Source organism: Heliconius melpomene, chromosome 12 (genome assembly GCF_056956725.1).
Source record: "Heliconius melpomene rosina isolate 202511_hmr_F chromosome 12, ASM5695672v1, whole genome shotgun sequence".
NCBI lineage: Eukaryota > Metazoa > Arthropoda > Insecta > Lepidoptera > Nymphalidae > Heliconius > Heliconius melpomene.
The window spans coordinates 13024013-13047535 of record NC_140400.1 but is presented as its reverse complement, the minus strand read 5'-3'; the positions used below and the strand labels follow the sequence as shown (position 1 = coordinate 13047535).

The window sequence follows — 23523 nt, the reverse complement described above, 5'->3', positions numbered from 1 at the left end:
AGCAAGCGGAGCGCTTTACTGGAGATTTTGTACACTCTTAGTCACCAATAGGCTCCCAAGCGGTTTGACTGACTGAGATAAAAATTTGCAAACATATAGATATGACTACGTAGATAAATGGTTTTAGACGAATAAAAATTCTAAAAATTCAAAAATTCATTTCTCGCTTCGCTCAACATGTGAACACTACCTAAAATTGGGTCGGGTTCGCGCCCCTGGTATATATAAGTACCAAACTTTTTGCTTAAAGATGGTCATAAAAAAATTTGAAACGTTGGGATTGGAACAAAATTTGAAACAAGATGTTAGTGCTTTAATGAAACTATCTGCTTTTTAATTATTAAAAGGTTAAAGTTTCGAATTGTTGTTGTAATTGTGATTTTGTCGTAGCTTCAATAGCTATTTGTACAGTTTTTAATCTGTGTTCGACATTTTATATATATCTACATACCAATATATACATAAATATATATTGCCATTGAAAGCAAATTGAAATGACGGATCGTAGACGAGTGATGGTGGATTTGGGTTATATGTTCAATGACTATTGTTTTATCTCAGAAGTTCGCGTATATAAATAGTTTAATCAATATAAACAAAATACTTATGCGTGCAAGAATTAATAGTTTACTAAAGGGCCCCTATGCACATCTTATATTATTATGGAAAAGGAAATGTGTCAATCTCAATCAACAAATGGAGTTTTAGATCAGTGAACAGAAGTCATGTGAAAAAGGTTATGACTGATAGTAGGGAGTCTAATTGGAAATTGGGTGTGAAGCATATGATTGTGTTGTGAGCAAGTGTTTAGTTTTTGTGGTGAAGGTGATTATTAAGTCTCAAAATGGCGGACCTCGAGGCTGTGCTGGCCGACGTCAGCTACTTGATGGCAATGGAGAAATCCAAATGCACTCCTGCAGCTCGAGCCAGTAAAAAGATCGTTCTACCTGATCCAAGGTAAATTTGTCTTATTATAAATGATACACGACCAATAAGACAGATACAGCTGCATAAAATCACTATTATACACCTTGTTTACAAAATATTTCATTGATTACTTATGTTCCCTTTCAAAAACAAGATAATCAAGATTTTTATTAATGAATGAAGGACGCGTAAAGGTTATTGACTTTTAATAATTGTAAGAATAGACACCTGTTTCATTGTTATAAATAATGTAGCAAACATTTGAAATTATTTTCGAAAAATCATTGTTATCATTTTTTCACAAAGTATGTAAAAAACACATTTGTAAATAAAATAGTTTTATTGTAAATAAAAAGTATCTATATAATTAATGTAAATCTTTATCCATTTCTTCAGCTTTATTTGTAGGTAGTGGATTTTGAGATAACTACGATTTTTTTTTAGTAGTATATCTACAATATTATTTTGCATAAGTAATGTTAAAAAAGTATATTTAACTGTAGTACAATAAAATTAAAATTATATTGAAAGTTAAATTGGATTATGAGAATACCTATTTTAATATGAATTTCACAAAAACACACTTTTTAATGTATTTTGATTTTATTTTAAACCAAATTATCTAAGTGGTGATCTTCTTATAAATATATCTAAGGCGAAGTGGCCTCATTTGTTATAATCATTAATTTTTTTAGCGTATTCTATATATTTTATAAGATATTCTTGGCAGTTTAGATAATTTTGAAAGATATACTAATGCATTCCATATTTTATTCTATTAATATTATTGATTTGCCTAAACAAATATTGAGATACTGGTATTGCTATTTAAATAAATTTCTCTATTCACATTTCTTAAAAAAAAGTACTGTTCTATTTAGTTAAAAAACATCATAATAAGTAATTGTTAAAATAAAAATGGAAACAATATAAAGCTCCAGTACAACTACCTAACATGGTGCTCCATTATCTCAACATGCGGGAAACTGATGCAGGATTGGGATTACCGAAAGGTATTGCAGAATTGAGAAACTGAGAACCAGGAATTGAGATTTCTCTCACTCCCTGATATTGGCCTTTGTTCAGATTCCATTGTGTACATACAATTTTTTAGCTTTTATTTATGTAAATTATTATTTACCTAATCAGTACAATAGTATAATTATGTATAAAACAACATTTAATGTGAAGTTCGGTTCAAGGATTTTTTATTTTTTTTTAAATTAAATTTTGTGAGATTTTTTTAATGATAAATGAGTAAATTAAATTACAGTCTAGTCTGAGTCAGGTAGTACCTAGTTAGTGAAATATTTATTTATGTTTATATTTCAATTTCTTCAAGTTTTTCTATTTTCTGGTGTCGAGGCAAAGCGCGGCGTTGAGTTCTGCCACTCAACACGCAATGCCTCCAGAATTCGCCAGAAAGTGGGGAACGGAGCGTATTAATACTAGGTTCCCTCTGTCTACCCTGCTGTGTGTGGGATACAATACAATACAATACAATACAATACAATATCCTTTATTGCACAAAGACAACAAAATTTTACACAATTTATATACAAAATTAACAAAAACATGTACAACCTTTGGTTGTTAGAATTGTATAAAAAAAGAAGGTGGTGGGTGGTGCATTAAATTATAATATAAGGAAAGGGATACAGCAGGAAGCTTATTTTTTTTAGTCTTAGTCACTCCTCAGTATATAAAATAATTTGTGGACTTAAATCACGTTACGCAAGAGGGCGCGCATATCGTAAGACGGCGCTAGTATATTTGTTTCTCTATTCGAAAGTTTTATTAGTAATTTTTAAGTCAAGAAAAGTGTACTACCATTTTCTATTTTTACCATTACAATAAGAAATTTGTAGGCCATAACTATTTTAAGGATATAAGAAGAGTCACTTATTAAACTATTAAAATAGTTAAACATACGAGTATATAAGATGTAACTCTATTACATGTGTTTATAGCATACAATTATCTTCTCATAAGATACATACATTAATAGTCCACAAATAAAGAAAGTAGTACTTCATTCCCCCGAGTGGGAATCGAACCCACGACTTCCGCGTTACAGTCACACGTCCGCTCCTGCGCTACGACTGCATCACAGCAATATATTCAATTTAATATGAATATGAATAGTAGGTGAGAAACATATGCCGAAACCTATAGCATGTATTTAGTACGGTCCTATTACGTACTCCGATGTAGCAGTCTTGGATTTTATAAATAGAAAAGATGAAAATTAAATCATTTGTTATGATATAGCGCACGTTGTGTTGTTAACCTATCGTTTTAAAAATATTTTAATTATAACTTCTGTTATCTGTTATATATGATTAAATTTTTTTTTGGTTTTTCTTAATGTTTAAGAAATATCTAGGGAACCTGTGATATAATTTTAATTATGGATCGCATATGTAGATAGTGTGACACGAACCATTAGGTCGTTTAAAACTTAAAACGAAACATAAGGAACTAGAATCGTTTGTGCAATTATAATATTTAAATCTGATTTTATTTATGACTTTAAAATTCTGTAAGTATTGTGCCTTCACATTTTTATTCCTACTAACCTACTAATATTATAAATGCAAAAGTAACCATGAATCAATATTAAAGAACTTTAGTACAGATTTCTATATGATTTGGATATAGATTACCTTTTATTGTGATTAAAGAAGTTGGAAGTTAAAATAGACTATAACTGTTTGTATGGAAGTCGATATGCGCGTACGCCTTACGAGTTACGAGATTGAGTAAAAGAGTTAGAGTACCTTCTACGAAATTGTACATCTTAAAATGTTATACAAAAAGTTCGCGTTATGTTTTACCTTTACAAATAAAAAAAATTAGAATAGCACTACGAAACTATTTCAGAAAACTTTCGTTCCTTATCCAATCGAATATATTAGATACGTTTTGCATTTTCTGCAGTTTATAATTACCATCTACAGCATTTATGTTACAAAATTTTCGAAATTTTAAATGTTTACATTATTATTTTATTTGTGTTTTCTTTTTATTAACTACTAACGACTGCTTTGCACGGGTGCAATGTAAATAACTAATACTAACGGTGTTAGTCCTTGTCTTCGCTCTGCGTAACGAGAGGTAAATAATAAAGGAAGAGACGAGCTATTTGTCTTTTTTTTTGTAATTGAGATACTCTAGAAGTAATTAACTGACTATGAAACTGTACTGATACGTAATCCTTTATAAAGTTACATAAAAGAAGAGCAACATGGGCCACCTTCTATTTACTAAGAAAAAATATTTTTTTAGCCTTAAAAATATTCAACATATTATTTACTAGTGGACCCGGACGCGGCTACGCCTGCTTCAACTATAAGAATATTTATTAAATATATTCATGAAATTATTTTCAATTCTCAATAGAATTAGTAAGAAAATATAAGCTCAAATAATCAAAACGAATAATAAGTAGAAACACATTATTATAAAAAAATATCTGAGTTATTGAAAAGAACTAACAAAAGTAACTAAAGGATAGGTATTCTTAATATTAGAAAAAGTACCTAAAGTTTTCCGTACGTGCGTGCATAGATATCGACTCTACGAAATAACTAAACATTTCTCTCTATTAAGTAGGATAATTTTAGCGGGCAATATCAAATAAAATAAGAAGAGAATCAAAGTGTATTTTAAATTAATTATAAACAACAAATAAAGTTCGAAAATGTATGAAAATTTATAAAACCGTCAACGTCATCTGCCCGTTCGCGTCGGTCATACTCGTACTGTGCCGCCCGCTAGGTGGCTAGGTCATTTGGAATCAGTGACATCTCCTTAATTATTTATTAGTATGTTATACAGTAAACTATAATTTCAATCTAGATAAAATGCTAAAAGTGACTATTATATTTATTTTCATAAGGATGAATATCAAAACGTCGCGGTAGCGGTCGCGTAGCAACGACAAATTAGAATGTACTTTAAAATATATTAGTATATATGTGTAATGTAATGTTATATAGCCTATAGCACTTCTGAAGAATGCAGCTTTCATACAAAACAAAAACAATGAAAATCGGACCAGTAGATCCAGAGATCTTAGCGTTCAAACAAACAAACAAACAAACTCTTCCGCTTTATTATATTAGTATAGATTTCTAAAAGAAGCAAAAATCCTTTTTTTAAACTAACTCAAGGCATTAGAAAGAATTACATTAGAAATCACTATAATTGATGCACGCTGTTTGTATGTTCATATACATATATATTGAAACACTTAAGCAATACAGATTATTAAATAAATAATTGTGTAGTCTAAGCGGGCGAAGCCATGGTTTGTTCTGATCTGATGAAAAGACTGTAATTGTTAGTATTTATTTCGATTGTAATGTTACATGGAGAAATCGTTCAAATGGAATATCTCGAACAAACAAGGTCCTTACTTTTATGTCGTAAAAGTTCTGAGAATGTGACACATAAAAAAATTCTTCATAGTTGTCACATAGTAAACAAAACCATAAAACACTTTTGTAATTTTATTTATTTACCATTTGGCTTTTCTTACGACAGCCTTTATCTATACATTAGTTGGAATTATTTTTTATTTCAAATGTCTTATTTTGTTACAGTGTTCGTAGTGTGATGCACAAGTATATGGAAAAGAAAAATGAAGTGAATTTCGACAAAATATTTAATCAAGTATTAGGTAAGTTATATATTATTTTATTTCAGAATTGATATTACAACTGAACATTAATAGGCAAATATTGAAATTAGGTGACTTCACTGGACAATGTTGAGATTTATGTAATATTTCACTAGTTGTTTAGGCCACAAAAAGTGGGAGTGGGTAGTACATGAAATAATACTGAATGCGTGCAGCATATACAGAGAGAGTTTAGTGTTAGGATACTACGCTGCCCACTTTCCGCCGAATTGTGGAGGCATTGCGTGTTGAGTGACGGAACCCAACGCTGCGCTGTCTCGACACCAGAGCGAATAACATTAAATATATAATTCCCTCGAATGGGAATCAAATCCACGACCTGTCGCGTTTACTTCAACGCTGTTAAATAATAACGCTGAAGTAACATAAAGATATAGGTGGTATTGTAAATAAATTTCCACGATTCTTATTCGTTGAGCACGTTAGATGATATTACTACAAAGACCCGAGTCGTGTCTTTCACCTTTAATGTGAAATATAATTTTCCTTATTTACTTAAGTAAACTTTGTCTAAGGCTTGCAAAGGTTCAATTGAATGGAAAACAAGATCATGCTAAAGACAAATAAAAACTAAAAATTTGATGTTCGTAAAATACTACTTGTCTATCGTTGTAATCATCGTTTATCACTTGCCTAGTTGTTTTTTTTAAAGAAAATTATATGTATTGAAACTGTGAACTCGTGAACTATGTCTTGAATTTTCGAAATAGTGTGTATGAAATAAAAAAAACCAATATGGGTACGCCAGTCGTGGCGCACGACTTTTTAACAAAAACAACCGACTTCTTCAATTTCAATATCAGAACCTAACTAAACAAACTTTAAATTGGCGGCGGGATATTGACTTATTCGTCAATTTGTCGCGCACATACTTAATGAAAATTTAAGACATGTGATTTTCACATGGATACCATTGTTAAAAATGGACCAAATTAAACATGGGACCACATGAGAAGCACTAGCTTTCAAATAAAAATAGAATCATCAAAATCAGTTCAAACAATCAAAAGTTCTGAAGTAACAAACAGAAAACAGAAATCGGTTAAAAACGAGAAGCATTCCGAAAAGTTCATTGTCCCTTAGAGTCTACATTATTATAATGGACGATATTTTCAATGAAAAATTTAAAAAATGTATTTAGAAAAAGTATATTATAAAATATATTATATTGACCTCTTATACAACGATATTAATCACTACAAGGATGTTACACTATATTTTCCGCTTTGCGTATTCACCTTTTTTCTACTCTAGGTCGAACGATGACGAATGACTTTACAAGTAGGTATGACAAACACTTGACTAACACTTATCAGAAAGAAACTTTCGCTGAATAAAAATATGACGTACCGACTCGTATACAGAAGCTGTCTTATGGTTATTTGAATAAAAATATTAATTTGATCGTTTATTAAATATCTTTATAGGTACATTACATAAGTCTAATAATAAAAAAATATAGAAGTAAGAAAAATATTTAATTTTTCTTTTTTATTGAATAATCGTTTTTGTTTATACAAACAGTTTATTGTTAGATTTATTATTTTATGTATCTATTGTAGGGAAATAATAATACATTTATTTGTATAACAAACGATAAAGTATTTATATTTTCATTGATGTTTACATAACTATAGTATCATTTATAATTAATTACGCATTAGATTTTACGTCAGAAAATATGGAATGCGTAAATATTGTTCACTCATTTCTATTGAAGTTGTTGAAAAGCCAAAAAATATAAATAAAGGTTCAAAAACTGAATGAACAAATTGAAAGATGAACAATTAAAAAATATATTTTGTTTCAGGTTATTTATTATTTAAAGAATTCTGCGAGCAAACGTCAGAAGAACCAGTGCCACAGTTAAAATTTTATGAAGAAGTAAGTGGTGTTACATCATGTTACAAATTATCTCTTAATATATTGATAATTATATTAATACTTTTTTCTGTTATATTAGATAAAATTATATGAAAAGCAAGAATGTGTAGAAGAAAGGCGAAGAATAGCGAGAGATATATATGACAATTTTATAATGAAAGAACTTCTAGCACATTCACATGTAAGTTATTAAATATATTTTTTTAGACAAAACATAAGTGTTTTATTATCATCATTATGGGAAATAAAATATTTGATATCAAAAATGTTAATTAAATGCTATTGTAGATTTTTAAAATCTAGTTATGGATTACTTTTTTTATATTAACGTGATTTTATTATTTAAAAATGTATGCCACACTAATGGTAGCAAAGCTTATTAAAAGGTAATAATTGCTTTTTAAGTGAATAAATAGGATATATCAGATACGACGCGAATTTTTCAATCGAATCGAAATTGTTTCTTTTTCTTAACGTTCTTCGTCTTATCTATCCTGACCTGACAGTGACGTTCCCAGAGGAAGGAAACGGTATAAAATATTGGCCTCACTCCGTAATTAAACTTTTTATTGATTTCACTTTATTGCATTATTGCATGAAGTAACTGACATCTTTGATTTTGATATCTAGATTTCAATCGAAAACTTTTATATATTAGGCTAAATTATTTTATCGTATATCAAGCAGGTATATATCAATTTTTATAATAAGATTATTTGATTTTAGGATTATTCTAAAGAATGTGTGGCACATGTACAAAAATATTTAATGAAACACGAAGTACCACCGAATCTATTTGAGGTAAAAGTGTCTTGTTATATTTGTATACTTTGTAAAGTTATTTATGCGAATTATTTTTGTTCTTTTACTTGCTTTTTCATATAATTGTAATGGATATTTTCTGTTCTTAATAAGATAACGTATAGGTAATATTTTTACATTTATGTTTCAGCCATATATTGAAGAAATATTTCAGCATTTAAGGGGGGAGCCGTTTAAAATATTTTTAGAAAGGTAACTGAAGAATTAATTCAAAGAAAACAATATTTTAAAATCCCTATTTAATTATAATTTCCTCTTACAGTGATAAATACACGAGATTCTGTCAATGGAAGAACTTAGAGCTTAACATTCAGCTGACAATGAACGATTTTAGCGTACATCGCATTATTGGTCGAGGCGGTTTTGGTGAAGTGAGTTCGTTAACTTTTGCTTATTTGTAATAAATTGAATTTATTCACTGTCGTTATAAAATCTACTTGTTACAACTGACATTGACGCACACAGCATGGTAGGCAGAGGAAAACTAGTGTTAAGACACTCCGTTCCTCATTTTCCGCCGCATTCTGGAGACATTGCGTGTTGAGTGGCAGAACAGAAAGAAATTAAAATATAATATATTAAATTTCCTGGAGTGGGAATCGAAGCAACAACCTGTCGCTTTTACTAGCCTGACCTCTACAAAAGCCGTTATTTTGTTAATACGAATAGAGGATAAACAAATCGTAATCTCGTACAGATTTACATGTAGAGAATCCTCTTTGGTCTCTTAAAACAAACATCAACACGCTACTAAGCACTGTTTACAGTCGCTAGCGACTCCACTATTGTCTCGCTGCTGAGAGCATTGGATTTTATAGATAATTTACAGTGCTATAAATAATGACACCGTTTTAAACACTTCGATACAGATGGACGATGGATTGCTAATGTACCCATTAAATGGACGTAAACGTTTTTAGTAAGACACAGATGTCAACCTTATTTAATTTAATTTAAATACGGAATTTCTTATATTATTATAATTAATATTACAAATTCGATATCTAAATGGAATTAAATAATATTTAAATTATATTAAAATAATTTGAGTATTGATTTTTTTATGGTAACATAATGTAGCGAGTATCGAACCCCCACCTCTTTGGCTTCCTAGTTTACGCTTCACTACGTTAATTTTTTTTATATGTTTTTCTAAATACAAAATATGCTATTTTGTTAGGTTTACGGCTGTCGAAAGGCAGACACGGGCAAAATGTACGCGATGAAGTGCTTGGATAAGAAACGTATCAAGATGAAGCAGGGTGAGACGCTCGCGCTCAACGAGCGAATTATGCTCTCTCTAGTCAGTACCGGGGTAAGTTTTTTATAATACAGCTAAAGTCTGAAATATAAATATAAATCTCCATATTTCAATTTTTTTCCTTTATTTTTACTGCAAGTTCTTAGTTCTTACAAAATTTCATAATGATAGATTTACGGGTACCTATAGGTTTTGTTGACGCGGCGAATAAAATTGACAAACTTAAGTTTGCGGACGTATGTATGTATGAAACAAGCTAGAAATATAAATTTAGTGTTATATTCTCCATGAAATACCTTTTTTCGGATATTTTCCTTTATTTACAAATAAAGTTCTCACTCCGTGCCAAATTTTATAACTGTAGGTGCACGGGAAGTACGGGTTTTGATTATGCGGCGAATGTCGTACAAAATGCAAAACAATGCATAAATGCTCATACATCTATATTTTCATTGCTTCTAGAGACCATAGTTCTGTTTTTTTGATATTAATTTTAGCTCAATAGCCATACCTCGACGAAGTGATCTTATAAGGGTTCCGTGTTTCCGGGAGGTACGGAACCCCTTAAAAATATAAAAAATTGTCTAGTTGTTTTTCGAGGTGAACAAGACTTACAGACAAAGAGCTTCATGCTGTATCCCTAGCAGGGTGTATTTTAGACTTTTGTTATTTTTATAAGGATCCCTAGAAGTGATATTTTTTGCGTTTATATTCAATGTACAGAATTGACCCCGTTATCAGTTTTATTACATGTATTCATTATTATGCATATGATCATGACGTAATTGGAAAGCGTCTGACGTAAATTATTTATTTCGCAATGTGATTTTTATTTCCATTTTTATTCGTATCCTTGCAAGTAAAAATGAGTTTAAATTTAAAATAAAAATTAGTATTCATATAAAATTATGTTTCTCATGTTATTTAATATGTACTTCGCGTGAGTGTATCGCGATAGGAATAGTTAATGTGTTTAAGATATCTAAGAAATACTTTAATTTCCTTATTAGAGAAAATTAATTCTCAATATATAATCTAATTAATTTTATTTATATACCACTAAAAATTCTGTATATATTTTTATCACTTCTTTGATGATTTTATTATAATATGATTTATATAAGATATTTAAGATGTAAAAAGAAGATTTTAATTTAAAGGAGAAAACGAGAGAATATTGTTTAATACTACAAGTATTACCTACATTATATTTCTTTTAAATAAATCATCCTAAAAATGTGTATGTGTAAAGGAATCCAGAACACAACTTTATTCATAAAATTTCCTCAATTTTTTTTTATAATTACGACCGTTGGAAATTAAAATCGTAATAACTACTGCGTCGTTTGAATTTAAAACTTGAAAATGCCTTTTCAATGCTGAGATGTTAATAGTTAAGACCGAAGTAGCGCAGTTAATACCACTACTGACGCGGATTACGACGAAATCGCTATTATCTGTATTTTAAGTACATTTCTCTTTATCTCGTGGCGAGTTCTTGCTTAATCAGCGAATTTTCAATTTGTCCTCTATATTATATTCCACTATTTTGTGAAATTAATAAGATTTTTTGATATTAAACTTAGACGTGTATAAACTAAATATTCCTAGATTATTGTTTTTTAAGTGATTACATATATATAGGTTGATGATTTATATTAGGTATTATTTATTCCTATACAAGTACAATATACATATAATATTCGTACATAAGTGGGAACGGTGGAGTCATTTTGGTCCACATTTTATTTTTAATAATAAAAATAAATAAATGTGTCTGTGTAATTTTATCACATTTCTATTCAATTCTTTATTCTATATAAAAGTAAAAGAAGAAATAGAAAAGGGAAACTTATTTACAAGACTACATGTTATGTGTTCATGACGCGTATCTTTGTTGGCGGTAAGTCAACTGTGTGTTTTCCCTTGGCTATGGGGCTTTGGTTACGAGTTTCTGTACTCTTACAATGGAAGAATTTGATCTGACGGATTTCCTCAAATACAAAAAATATATATATTTTAGAAACTTAAATCTGTCGAGATGTGACTCTTTAATAGGTACTCGTCATAAATATACTGTGCAAGTGTCTTAGAAGTTAATTATTTTTAAGTCTTTTTAATTAGATATCTCATTCTTTTGTATCATATTTTTGAATAAGGCTTTGCTCCATATATTTTATTTAATACATAATCACATGTCAGCATTATAACGTTCCGAAAAATACATTAACAAAGTTCTCATTTGGTTGGACATTAAGTCCAAGAAGAATAAGTCAGTAACAAGTTGTTATCTTTAAGCGGTGATATGAATGTTTCATAAAAGTTTTACCACCGCGACCATATATTTATATGCCATACATTTATATGCCATATATTTATATGCCATATGTTTATATGGCTCCCTTGACTCACTAACTCTGATTGTTTATCGATAAGGTGCTTTGATTCATTAAAGTAATTTCGAATACCTATAGTTGTACGATATGACATCTGGGACATAAACGATATCCAGTCAATTGGACTGAAACGAATTGGCTCGCCCTCAATTTGTCGTAGTTCAATCCGCTTCCATTGCACTTTGTTTTACAATTGAATTTTTCATTTTTAATGTAGGTAGGTAGGTATACCTTAACCTAGTTTTTTGAATTTCAATCGGAGAACATGGACGTGTTTCTATTTAAGTAATTTCATGAAATTTACTATTTTGTGTGTTGAAATGCTTGGAATAGAAAGTATCTTATAAGTATTTTAGTCAACATTTAAATTATATTCCATGTATTATGTACATCCTATTATCTTGTTTAACTTACAGCGAATTGTAAAATAAAATTTTAAACGTAGCAGAGATGCCCACCGCTATTCTAAATGTTTTAATTCGTTGTGACCTAAAAGCCTTCTTGTAGTTGTATAAAGCCGACGATATACAAAGTTTATAAAATCAGAACTCCCTCGACGTCTTAGCACTAACTTAATACATTTACATGTAGGCTTACGTTATAACGCGTATTTCTTTTGCTTTGACCCTATTTAGATGTCTGTGCTGTGTGATAATAGACTGTGTGTGATATATACTGTTATTACGCAGAAAATATTACTTTTCCGAAATAATACTAATATTATCTATTGGAATGTTTGAAAATTATTACTTATATTCTAAGGCAGTTTCAATAATAAATGAAACATTTATTCTTAACGATCTGCATTCATTTCTTCTTCGTCGTGAAAACTCAAGTGGTATGATGTTGATCCGTTTGAAAAGTATAGCATCTAAAAATAAGTATTTTTCGTCCAACGTCACATATGCTTATCTTTTATGAGCGCTCGTCTGGTTCGAAGGCGCCTCCTCGTCTGTCGGTCCATCACAGCCTCAACTCGTTAAGAGAAAATACTGGACTGATTGTGTTAGACTGTATTAAAACATCGATCACGGGACAATGTTGTGGATGTTATTGTTGTTTTATCTTGTTCTTCATTTTATATGTTCGAAAAATGTATTTGTCTGCAGTAGGTTTGCCAAAATTATTAAAAATGTTAATAAAAAATAGTGATATACTTTTTTTATTATATTTATTTGAATGCATTTGTCGAATCTAATCGGTGTACTACTTCACAATTACAATTATCGTACCTACCACATCAATCAATGTAATCGCGGAACACGGCGAAGATAATGTTCGAGTGGTCACAAAACTGTAAATCGATTACTATAAATTTATTAAGTGGACGAATTTGATTATTTTATTATATTATCTACCAAGCTTCGCTTTGCTTGAGGCCAGTTGTGGCGCAGGGGCTCAAGTGTAAAGTGGGCTAAACGCGACTGGTTGTGGGTTCGATCCCCACTGGAAATGGAGGAAATGAAATATTTAATATTTTCCTTTTTCCGCTCTGTTGTCGCGGCTTCAGTTGATTTCCGACATTGAACACGCAATGCCTCGACAAAAAATGGGGAACGGATTGTCTCAATATTAGCTCCCCTCCTCTTCTCTCTTTTTGGTTCTCTGCTGTGTGCGGGATACAGCGTGAAGTTGATTTATTTATTTGTTCGCTATTTTACCACTTTATTCGGAACGGCCTAGACTGCGTTACTAACTCGACTGCGCCCGTCACGCGGCCCCCAGCATAAACAAAGGGAACGCATTCATCACAAATCACAATACTCCGGTTAATATTTCCGTTTGTCGTAATACATCATCATAACGCTCTAAAGGTTTATTGCTTCTATGCTATTTTGCCTTTCGCTCGGCCAATGCGTCAATTTATTTATACTTGTCGAAAATTTAAAGCTAAGGAACTGCTGAAATCTATGCAATATTTAAACAACGTTATAATAACATATTTTAAATCAATATTCTGCCATTATTTAATAGTCACACATTTATGTTATTAATAAAAAATTGTATTAACCTACATAACGTAATACATTTTACGTAGTCGCAAAATAATAATTATACTAAAGTATTTTCTTGTCAGTCTTGGCGCAGGAGTACAAGCGTGTGACTGTAAACGCGACAAATTAGGGGTTCGATTCCCACTCGAGGAAATAACATATTAAATATTTTCATTTCTTCGTTCTGGTGTCGAGGCAAAACGCCGCGTTGATTTCCATTTGCCATTCAACACGCAATACCCTCAAAATTTAGCTGAGTGAAGTAACACTAGGCTCAATTTGCCTGCCCGAAGCTGAAAAAAATATATAACAAATATATCGTGAAGAAACTTCATCGTGTCATAAAATGATTCACAATGAAAAATCTATGTTAAATATTATGCGTACGATTCTTTTGTTAATTCCATTTAACGTTTGCGTATTGTTCCAGGTGGACTGTCCATTCATTGTGTGTATGACGTACGCATTCCACACGCCGGACAAGCTTTGCTTCATATTGGACCTTATGAATGGCGGGGACTTGCACTACCATCTCTCTCAGCATGGTGTCTTCAACGAGGCCGAGATGAAGTTTTACGCAGCGGAAGTTATATTAGGTATGATGTGTTATCTGTCTATCTATGAAATGATAGTAGGTGTGAGAAAAATATAGTTTTTTAAACAAAATAATAAAATATCGTAGAGGAAGTACGGGTTAAAGTGGTTATATAAAAGTAAACATAAATATAAATTCCTATAGAGTATCTTGTGATATAATCAGTCTCACTACTAAGGAGGATTTTTACTGTTTAGCCTTTGGTACGGCATCAACTCGACTCATAATATGAAACAAAACTTAATTTCAAATCATTATCACACCAAGCCAAGAAAATATATGGCTTATAAATATTAACTTGCGACGTTGAAATACGTGAAATATGTACGTCTACCCATGTCATAAACATTGGATAAAAATTAAGTGTTATGTAAAATGCTAGTTAAATATTATGTAAAATGTTATCAAATTAGAATCGCTACAGCTTCCACTGCGTTATCAAAATTGCTATATGTTTTTTTTTAAATGCGATAGTTTCAGATCTTCCTAAATAACTGTTACCTATCTTTTTCCAGTGTTAATCTTAAAATTTTTAACTTTAATCTCACAATCTTCTTTAGTTTTAAAACTTAAATAACGTCGAGTTTTCATCGTGTACACTTTAGTTCTTACTTCAACAGTTTGGAAATAGTAGTTCCTAGTAAGCTCTTACATCTATTTTAGTTATAGAAGTGTTTATGTATGTAAAATGAGTTATAGTTATTCATAGATTTCAAAAAATCAAAATCTAATGATATCCCGGAGAGGGAGTTTAGTGTCAAGACACTCCGTTCCTATACACACAACGATTAACTTTAACAATATTACCAGTGAGTGCAGTAAAGTAGGTACGAAATTGCAGTTAGGTCATAGCGAGGCCCCCAGCTAATCTAACTCCGCCGTATTTTTAATTGAAGTCAATGAAAAGGCATTTTGTACAGCACGCGTCCGTAAACTCTTTAATACGTCCGCATGTAGCAATGTAATCTAATACTGCAGCCAGTCCAGTTCCATCGTACTTGACACAATTAATATTAATAATCTGTCCTTGCCCCCCACGTTACTAGTGACGATAACAATATTACATAGAATTTAATTTTAATAATACAATAGTGTGGGTTATCCTTAAATGAATTTTAAATGATTCGTATTATCATTGATATGAACATGGTCATTTCCGTCTTAGATAGTAACTAAATATATTTTTTATACTATATTTCTATTGAGATGAATATTACTACTGAAATCATTTGTTTATTGCAACATCCGCACAAAATAGGTAGGTAGGTACTATTTTAGTCTCTATTACATACACGGATAATATTGTTACTATTTATGCTTGTTCCATTGTTACGAGGTTGTTTATAGTTGGTATATAGATCTTATTTTATCATTCAACTTATTTTATAAAGATCTTAAAAATCATAATCTATATGTTATAAAATAATTGTTTATATAGTATTATACAGTTGTTTCGTTGTTTTAACGTTCCATGAAAACCTCTACAAACAACTAAAAACTTCAATTGGTCATAAACAATGACATTAAACAAAAATAATACCTCACATACGTTGGTTGTTGTATAAATTTATAACTTCAATATTAATTTCAACGTTTATTGCAAAGAATTTCCGTGTATTTTAATAAAGAAATTTAATGCGTTCCATTTTAATATAATAACTAAATCATTTAGCTTGACATTTACAATAACACAGGAATTGGGTTACACATTTTAGCACCAGTTAGAATGTAAATTTTTTATTTTAATTAATTTCGAAACACTATAAAACTTAACGATTATTTAGAAGAATGTTCATAAAAACAATATATTAGTAGGTACTAAATAAGTATAATGGCAAATAATGTTAAAAATGACTATTGCTTTTTTATAATTTTTAAATAATTTTCTAGGACTGGAACATATGCATAAACGTCACATAGTGTATAGGGATTTGAAGCCAGCTAATATTCTACTAGACGAACACGGCCACGTACGAATATCGGACTTGGGGCTTGCCTGTGACTTCTCCAAGAAGAAACCTCATGCTAGTGTGTAAGTAATACTATATTTTATATGACTAGAAATGATTGCCTGTAACTTTGTCGGTGTCCTTGTATGAACCTTAATTATAATATTTGCACATCTATTTTCTTCCGAAAATCTCACTGGAAATGGAAAAGCCCGTTCACGTTCTTGTAGGAATTTGGAGACATCCTGTAATGTAGGTTCTACTTAGGAATTTCCCTACTGAAACACTTTTACTCTGAGCAACTATAATTAACAACACCGTCACAATAGTCTCAAAATACGTGACACAGTTAAATGTTAAAATAGCTCATAATCTTAGTATTAAAAAAACCTTCCGTTTAGATAAAATCTGTTTAATCTTTGGCAAATATGTCATACAATTTTATTTCTTCTATTGGTTACTGGAGAGTGAGAGAACTTATGGTTATTATAGCCAAATTTTGCAAAATCTGTACATTAATCCTCATAAATTTTCACATTTATTTATTATAAGTAGGATCTCATACTTTATACTGTTTTAGTGGTACCCATGGATATATGGCACCTGAGGTGCTGTCTAAAGGCACCGGATATGACTCCTCAGCCGACTGGTTCAGTTTCGGCTGTATGTTATACAAGTTACTTAAAGGACACTCGCCATTCCGTCAACATAAAACAAAGGACAAACATGAAATAGATCGGATGACTCTCACAATGGTAAGAAGAAAAGATGGCTGGATAAATGTCGAATAGCTAATAAGAGCTGAGAAAAATACTGCAAATATCTTAATATTTTTGTTCCAGAATGTAGAACTGCCTGAATCATTTAGTCCAAGTTTAAAAAGTCTACTGGAAGGTCTTTTACAAAGGGATATAAACAAACGTTTGGGGTGTAAGGGACGAGGGTAAGATGTTTTTTTTTTTTGAGGATATCTTATTTAAGTATTGTACTAACTACTATGTTAAATATTTTTAAGAAAACATATAAGAATTTGAACGTAGCCGAAACGTAGAGCGAAAATATAATAAAAGAAATAATTATATTCTTTATCTTTAATTTAATTTTATGTATTTTTCTTTTACAAGAGTGGAATAACACTTAAATATTACACTTAAAATATTATACTAAGTATGTTGTTTCGTTTTGTGTACAAATACGCAGATGTATAATTGACTCGGTACATAATTTACAACAGGAAAATTGTAATATGTAAAATACCTTTGGAAACAAAACATGTGTGCTTTCAGCGGTTAAAGTATTTATAAATTTATTTGTAGCTTCATGATTTTTCCGCGTTGCGATAAACTTGGAATTGAGATACTCCGTTCCCAACTTTCCTTAAAAAAATTTCAACACATTGCGTGTAGAGTGAAAATAATTGAAAAATAATCATTCCCCTGAGCGGGAATCAAATCCACAGCCGTCCCATTTACAGTTTACATACAATGCCTCACTCTCTGGCGCCGTGGCCTGATTTATTATTTATAAATCCTTAATCTAATATAATATATTGTCAACAGAGCCGATGAAGTAAAGGAGCACGTGTTCTTCGCGGGCATCGACTGGCAGCAAGTGTACCACCAAAAGTACACGCCGCCGCTCATACCGCCGCGCGGGGAGGTTAATGCGGCCGATGCCTTCGATATTGGGAGTTTTGATGAGGAAGATACTAAGGGTATTAAGGTTAGTCTTTTGTTTTTATACATGCAAACAACAAATAAAGATAGAGTGTAATCTTTGTCACTTAACAGTCATTGTATCGACAACGGTCGAAAAGTTAAGAAAAATATGTTTTAACTGCGTTCTCCCTGTCTATCTTACTATATGTGGGATGAAGACTGAAGCTGAAAAAATTTACAACATAACACAATGGGCTTGTACAAACTTTTTATCCTTTTGATATTTTTTTAATATGCTCTTGTTTTTTAAAATTATATAAGGATTAAAAGCTATTGATAAGTATACTTTGAAATAATGTTAATCATTTATTATAAAAATTATTTCATATATTTCACAGCTGACAGAAACAGATCAAGCCCAGTACAAAGATTTTCCACTTGTGATCTCTGAACGTTGGCAGTCTGAAGTGGCGGAAACAGTGTTTGAGACGATCAACCAAGAGGCCGACAAGATGGAGCTCAAGAAGAAAGCCAAGCAGAAACAAAAGTTTGATGCTGACGAAAAAGGTATTAATACCAGTCGTGGCGCAGGGGCACAAGCGTGTGACTGTCAACGCGACAGGTTGTGGATTTGATTTCCATTCGGGGCAAGCCAAAAGTGCGGCATTGAGTTCTGCTACTCAACACGCAATTCCTCTAGAATTCAGCGGAAAGTGGGGAGCATAGTGCATTAACACTAGGCTCTCCCGGCCTACCCTACATGCGTGAAGAAGAAATAAAAACATATTATTTTCCTTTACAGAATCAGACTGCATACTGCATGGCTACATAAAGAAGCTCGGTGGGCCATTTGCCAGCGCTTGGCAAACACGTTACGCCAAGCTGTATCCTAATCGTCTGGAACTGCACTTGGAGAATAGTGCCAAACCTGAAATGATACTCTTAGACACAGTTGAGGAGGTGTCCTCTGATCTGGTCTCGGTGAAAGGCGAGCAGTGTATTGTGTTGCGGACCAGAAATGATACTAAGATTGTGCTTACTAATACCGTAAGTTAAATTGTCATTTGTTTTTTGGTTGTATAATTTTCTCACATAGTAAGGTAGATAGAAAAAAAACTATGTAAAGACATCCCGTTCTCCATTTTTTTACTAAAACGAAATAGTGTGTGTTAAGTAGTGCAATTTGACGGCGCAGTCTGTAAATGATAATACTTCAAATATAATATCCTCTAGTCAGAATTGAGCACAGAGCCATCGTGTTTATAGTCAAATGCCGACTACGATGCAATGACCTCAAGTTAGAAGAAACAAGAAATAATAGCTCAATAAGTGGGTGAACCCAGTGTCAGATTGAGCTGAAAATTTGGATTACGACTTCAGTTCTGATGATAATAAAATCAATATTGTTAATAATCCAAAATGGCAGATAAAATTTTTGCACAGAACTCATCTAATATGGGTATCAAATGAAACGACGAATAAAAACAAAGAATAAATTTCTTGCGCAATAGAAGCTTTTGCAATTTCCTAAAATTAATATTTTGTTTTTAGTAGAATTTACCTTTTACAAAAATAAATAATAGAATTTACCTTTAAAAAGGTTTTGAACACTATAGATAATAAAAAGCAATTCTCTTACAGGACGAAATCGGCCTCAAAGAATGGGCGCTCTCTCTCCGCTCCGCTCATAAATGCTCCCAAGAGCTACTAGCATCCATGGCCAAGAAAGCGGGCAAGATATACGGCACGGACGGCGCCAAGGAGTCGCTGGCGCTCGGGCGCCCGCCCCCCGCCGCCTCACCGGCGCCGCGCGCGCCAAACGGCAACTAGCACGAGCTCGCGCCCCAAAAGGGCGCGAAGATGTTCCGCCGCTCCAAGAGCGCCGCGCAACTCATCAAGTAGACCTGTGGCCTGCGACCCCCTCAGCTACGCACATGTGCTATACTATATATCTGTCATGTTGTGTAGTAATAAAATTTTAGGAAATGTATGAAAATTAGAATGTAGCGAGACTTGAACTCGTTCAGCCTGATTGATATTGGCCATGCGAAGAATGGTTGATTTGGTTGGTTTCAAACAGCGTATTCGACTGCAACATTCTGATTTTTGTATGTTTCCTTAAAATGTTATTCTATATATTACCTATATTATGACAGACATATTGTGACAACAATCGATTTTATAATCGATAGAAATTGTTGTGCGCATTCCATGTAAATTTTAAAATGCCTCATAAAAGAAGTCAGATGTATGTGTAGTTATATGTGTGTAGCAGACCCCAGAGCCAATGTGTGTCGAGATGCGCTCGGAACGCAACTTTAGTGCACGTGCAGTGTTCGATGTTCGGTGGTGTGTCAAGTGGCGTGCCCGTTAGAGTAGTAGATCATCCTCAGTGGATTCACCTTTCGGCATTCTGATTGGATAGATTTATGCTAGTAGGAACGAGCGTGGCGCCGGCGCTCGCGCTCCATAGTAAAAACTATAGCGACTATTAGGACTGCCAATTATTACTAAATAAATGCTGTTCGCATTTTTTTATTGTTGTACGTATTACTGATATGGAAGTGATCGATGAAATGTAACAAAAAATAAAATTCCCACTACAGCGGACTTTGATGTGAACTTTTGTAATTGTTTGCACGGATTAAATTTTGTAATTATTAATGTAACATTCTGAATGTCGTATTTATTAACTATATAATGTAAAAATAATGAGTAACATATAAAAATCTAGTAGTATAGAGATTGTCTATATGTCTGTGTTTGTGCAATAGATAAAAAAAAATACTAAAACACAAATTGACTAAGGTCATTGGTTAATAATAAAAAATTAGTGTCTCGATATTTCTATTCGGAAATGTATGATTATAGATGCTTGAAATTAATCAACTTATATTGTAATTAGAGAATCTAGCACTTCAGTTACATCTGTCTATTGCACAATATATATTGTAATATATTGTTTATTTGTATTGGATGCTCTCTCGCTCGATTTCTTTTGTGAACTTTCTGTAGATGAATCAATACCACAGGTTTTTTTTTGACGTGATGTACTTAAGTCCATTTCATACTGTTGCATATTCAAATTGTTATTTATTCAAATAGTGGCATGTGTATGTAGAACTATGTGTACTATAACTTACTTCTTTACATATGAAATAGAGGCAATACTTTTCTAACTACCATAGGCGAGGTTACAATAATTGCGATTGAAATAATTAGAGAGAATTTTGATGATATTCATATTCTGTGAATTTTATGACATGTTCACATTGTTAATGGTGGCTTTTACAGTGACATTTGTATGTTTTATATTTATAACAATGCAGTTTACGTTATAACAAAGTTTACGTCTGATACAGATTTAATTGTTTTTTTTGTCTCCTATGAAATTATTTCATAATTCAAAATGAATTAAGAATTATCAAAATATCTGGAGGACATTAGAAGTAAATTTAAATTTAATAGGTCTAATTGTAAAAGTGATTTTAAAACTATAAATTTGTAGAGTATATAGATCAATTAAATTTAATACATTTATTTCTATATCAATCCAGAACTGGTGTGGCTTGTATTTAAATGATTTTACATTAATTAGGCAATAAAAAACAACCAGCATTTCTCATGTGTGCATTATCAGGAAGTTTGCGGACACCTCAGTATGTCAACATACAAAGGTGACAGGGTGCGATGTTTCTTTGAACTAATAATAATAAATAATTATATGTAATAATAAATATAAAATGATGCAATAAATTTTTAACTGTACATACTATATTGTTAACGGCGTAATATAAGGAAACTTAAATCCTATTAGATGATAAAGTAGGAATATTGAAATGCCATCGGATATTTCGTTCTGCCTATATACTTAGAACAGTTTCTCTTATAGTAATATTTGTATCATCCATATAAGATATTCATTAAACCTTACGAAGCAAATTATTGCTTATAGGTGTTTATATATAAGGTTATATTTAATATTCGTAACACTTGATAGATCTTCCGTTTTTGTAGTTCTTTCTTTTTCCATATTTATTAATAAGTAACTTTTATATAAATATGTGCTATTAAAGTTTTTAGCATTATGAATTTTGTAGAATTTACAGAACTTATTTTCATGATTTATTTATTTTCTATAGCTATTAAAACATTTGAGTTTGTGATTGTTCTCTCATAAAATATATATTTACATTTAATAAAGCCAATTGTAACTCATTATAGGCGATAATATTTTAAATACTAACTTTTTCGTAAAGTAAATATTACTAGTTATGGTTTATAAACACCTAAATATGTTAATTTAAATAATTAGTTAGAAATGTATAAATATATATTTATTCTACATTGTAAGATTTTATATTTATATATTATTTTAAATATCTTGTCATTTTTTGTAATAAATATAAATAGTATATGAATTAGATGCTAGTCAATTGAATTTACATTGATGGATGATTGTGGGAATTATTAAAAAATAAAAAAATATTTACAGCTTGAACAGTATTATAGGTTAGGTTGTTTGATGAAATCATTCTGTCTTATGTGATAAATGTGTTTTAAATTGCATAAATTTACGTAGGAGGCTTTATTTATTTGACTTTTAAGAAACGTTCATTGTCTTAGTTGCTTCTACTTATTTGTATGTAGTTATGTAGCATATGGAAGGTTTAGCTAGAGGCCAAGCATTCACAAACACTTAATAAGCCATAAGTGGAGTTTGAAATTCTCAACATTCCGATATGCCAAATTAGTATTAAATAAAGGAAAGTGCATTTAAAGTTTCCTGTCTCTGACATACTTTGCAAAATCTTAATAAATTGGTGCATACTTAACTGGCATAGACCAATGTACAGCTAGATCTGTATCAGACAATGAGTTATCGTACATACCTCTTTTAGAAAATATTTTTATTGTGAACCTACATTATGTGTAGTAAATTGTTTATTTAATCATAATGCTTTTTATTATACCAACCTGTTTTTCTTTACATATAATTGTTATACAACCTCAAACACTCCTTCCCTCAGGTTTATTTGTCCATTCATGCATGTATATAACAGAGTAGGCACAGGCAATCTTAGAAATACTGTTCCAGAAGCAAATGGAAATTCTATTTTTAAACAGTATGAATAACTAGGTGGCTCCTTACACTGCCTCCGTTAGATTTAAAATCCTTATTCCGTTATTGGTGACTATATTAATTTTTTATATATATTATTTAGTTAATAATTTAAGTCCTAATTACTTGGTCAGGTGGCATTATGTTTGGAAAAATAAAAGTCATATGAGTATTCAGTAATAACTTTTTAAATACGATAAGAATCTTGTG

General features: G+C 31.2%; 1 protein-coding gene across 1 annotated transcript; it reads left to right on the top strand.

The window, feature by feature from the left end:
- Positions 1-481: 481 nt before the first annotated feature.
- Gprk1 (G protein-coupled receptor kinase 1) lies at positions 482-23149 on the top strand. The gene is made up of 16 exons (XM_085194650.1): positions 482-957; positions 5535-5611; positions 7443-7516; positions 7596-7697; positions 8243-8317; positions 8469-8530; positions 8601-8709; positions 9519-9653; positions 14420-14585; positions 16475-16616; positions 17114-17288; positions 17376-17476; positions 18093-18255; positions 18590-18758; positions 18994-19238; positions 19833-23149. The coding sequence occupies exons 1-16, from the start codon at positions 845-847 to the stop codon at positions 20019-20021; spliced, it is 2097 nt and encodes a 698-aa protein (XP_085050776.1). The 5' UTR covers positions 482-844; the 3' UTR covers positions 20022-23149.
- Positions 23150-23523: the final 374 nt, after the last annotated feature.

Excerpts from the sequence above, each read along its gene's own strand:
- Gprk1 (XM_085194650.1), top strand. The coding sequence starts at position 845 with ATGGCGGACCTCGAGGCTGTGCTGGCCGACGTCAGCTACTTGATGGCA. Across the intron at positions 16,617-17,113 it reads AAGAAACCTCATGCTAGTGT|TGGTACCCATGGATATATGG; the intron begins GTAAGTAATACT and ends ATACTGTTTTAG. Across the intron at positions 18,256-18,589 it reads AAGATACTAAGGGTATTAAG|CTGACAGAAACAGATCAAGC; the intron begins GTTAGTCTTTTG and ends TATATTTCACAG.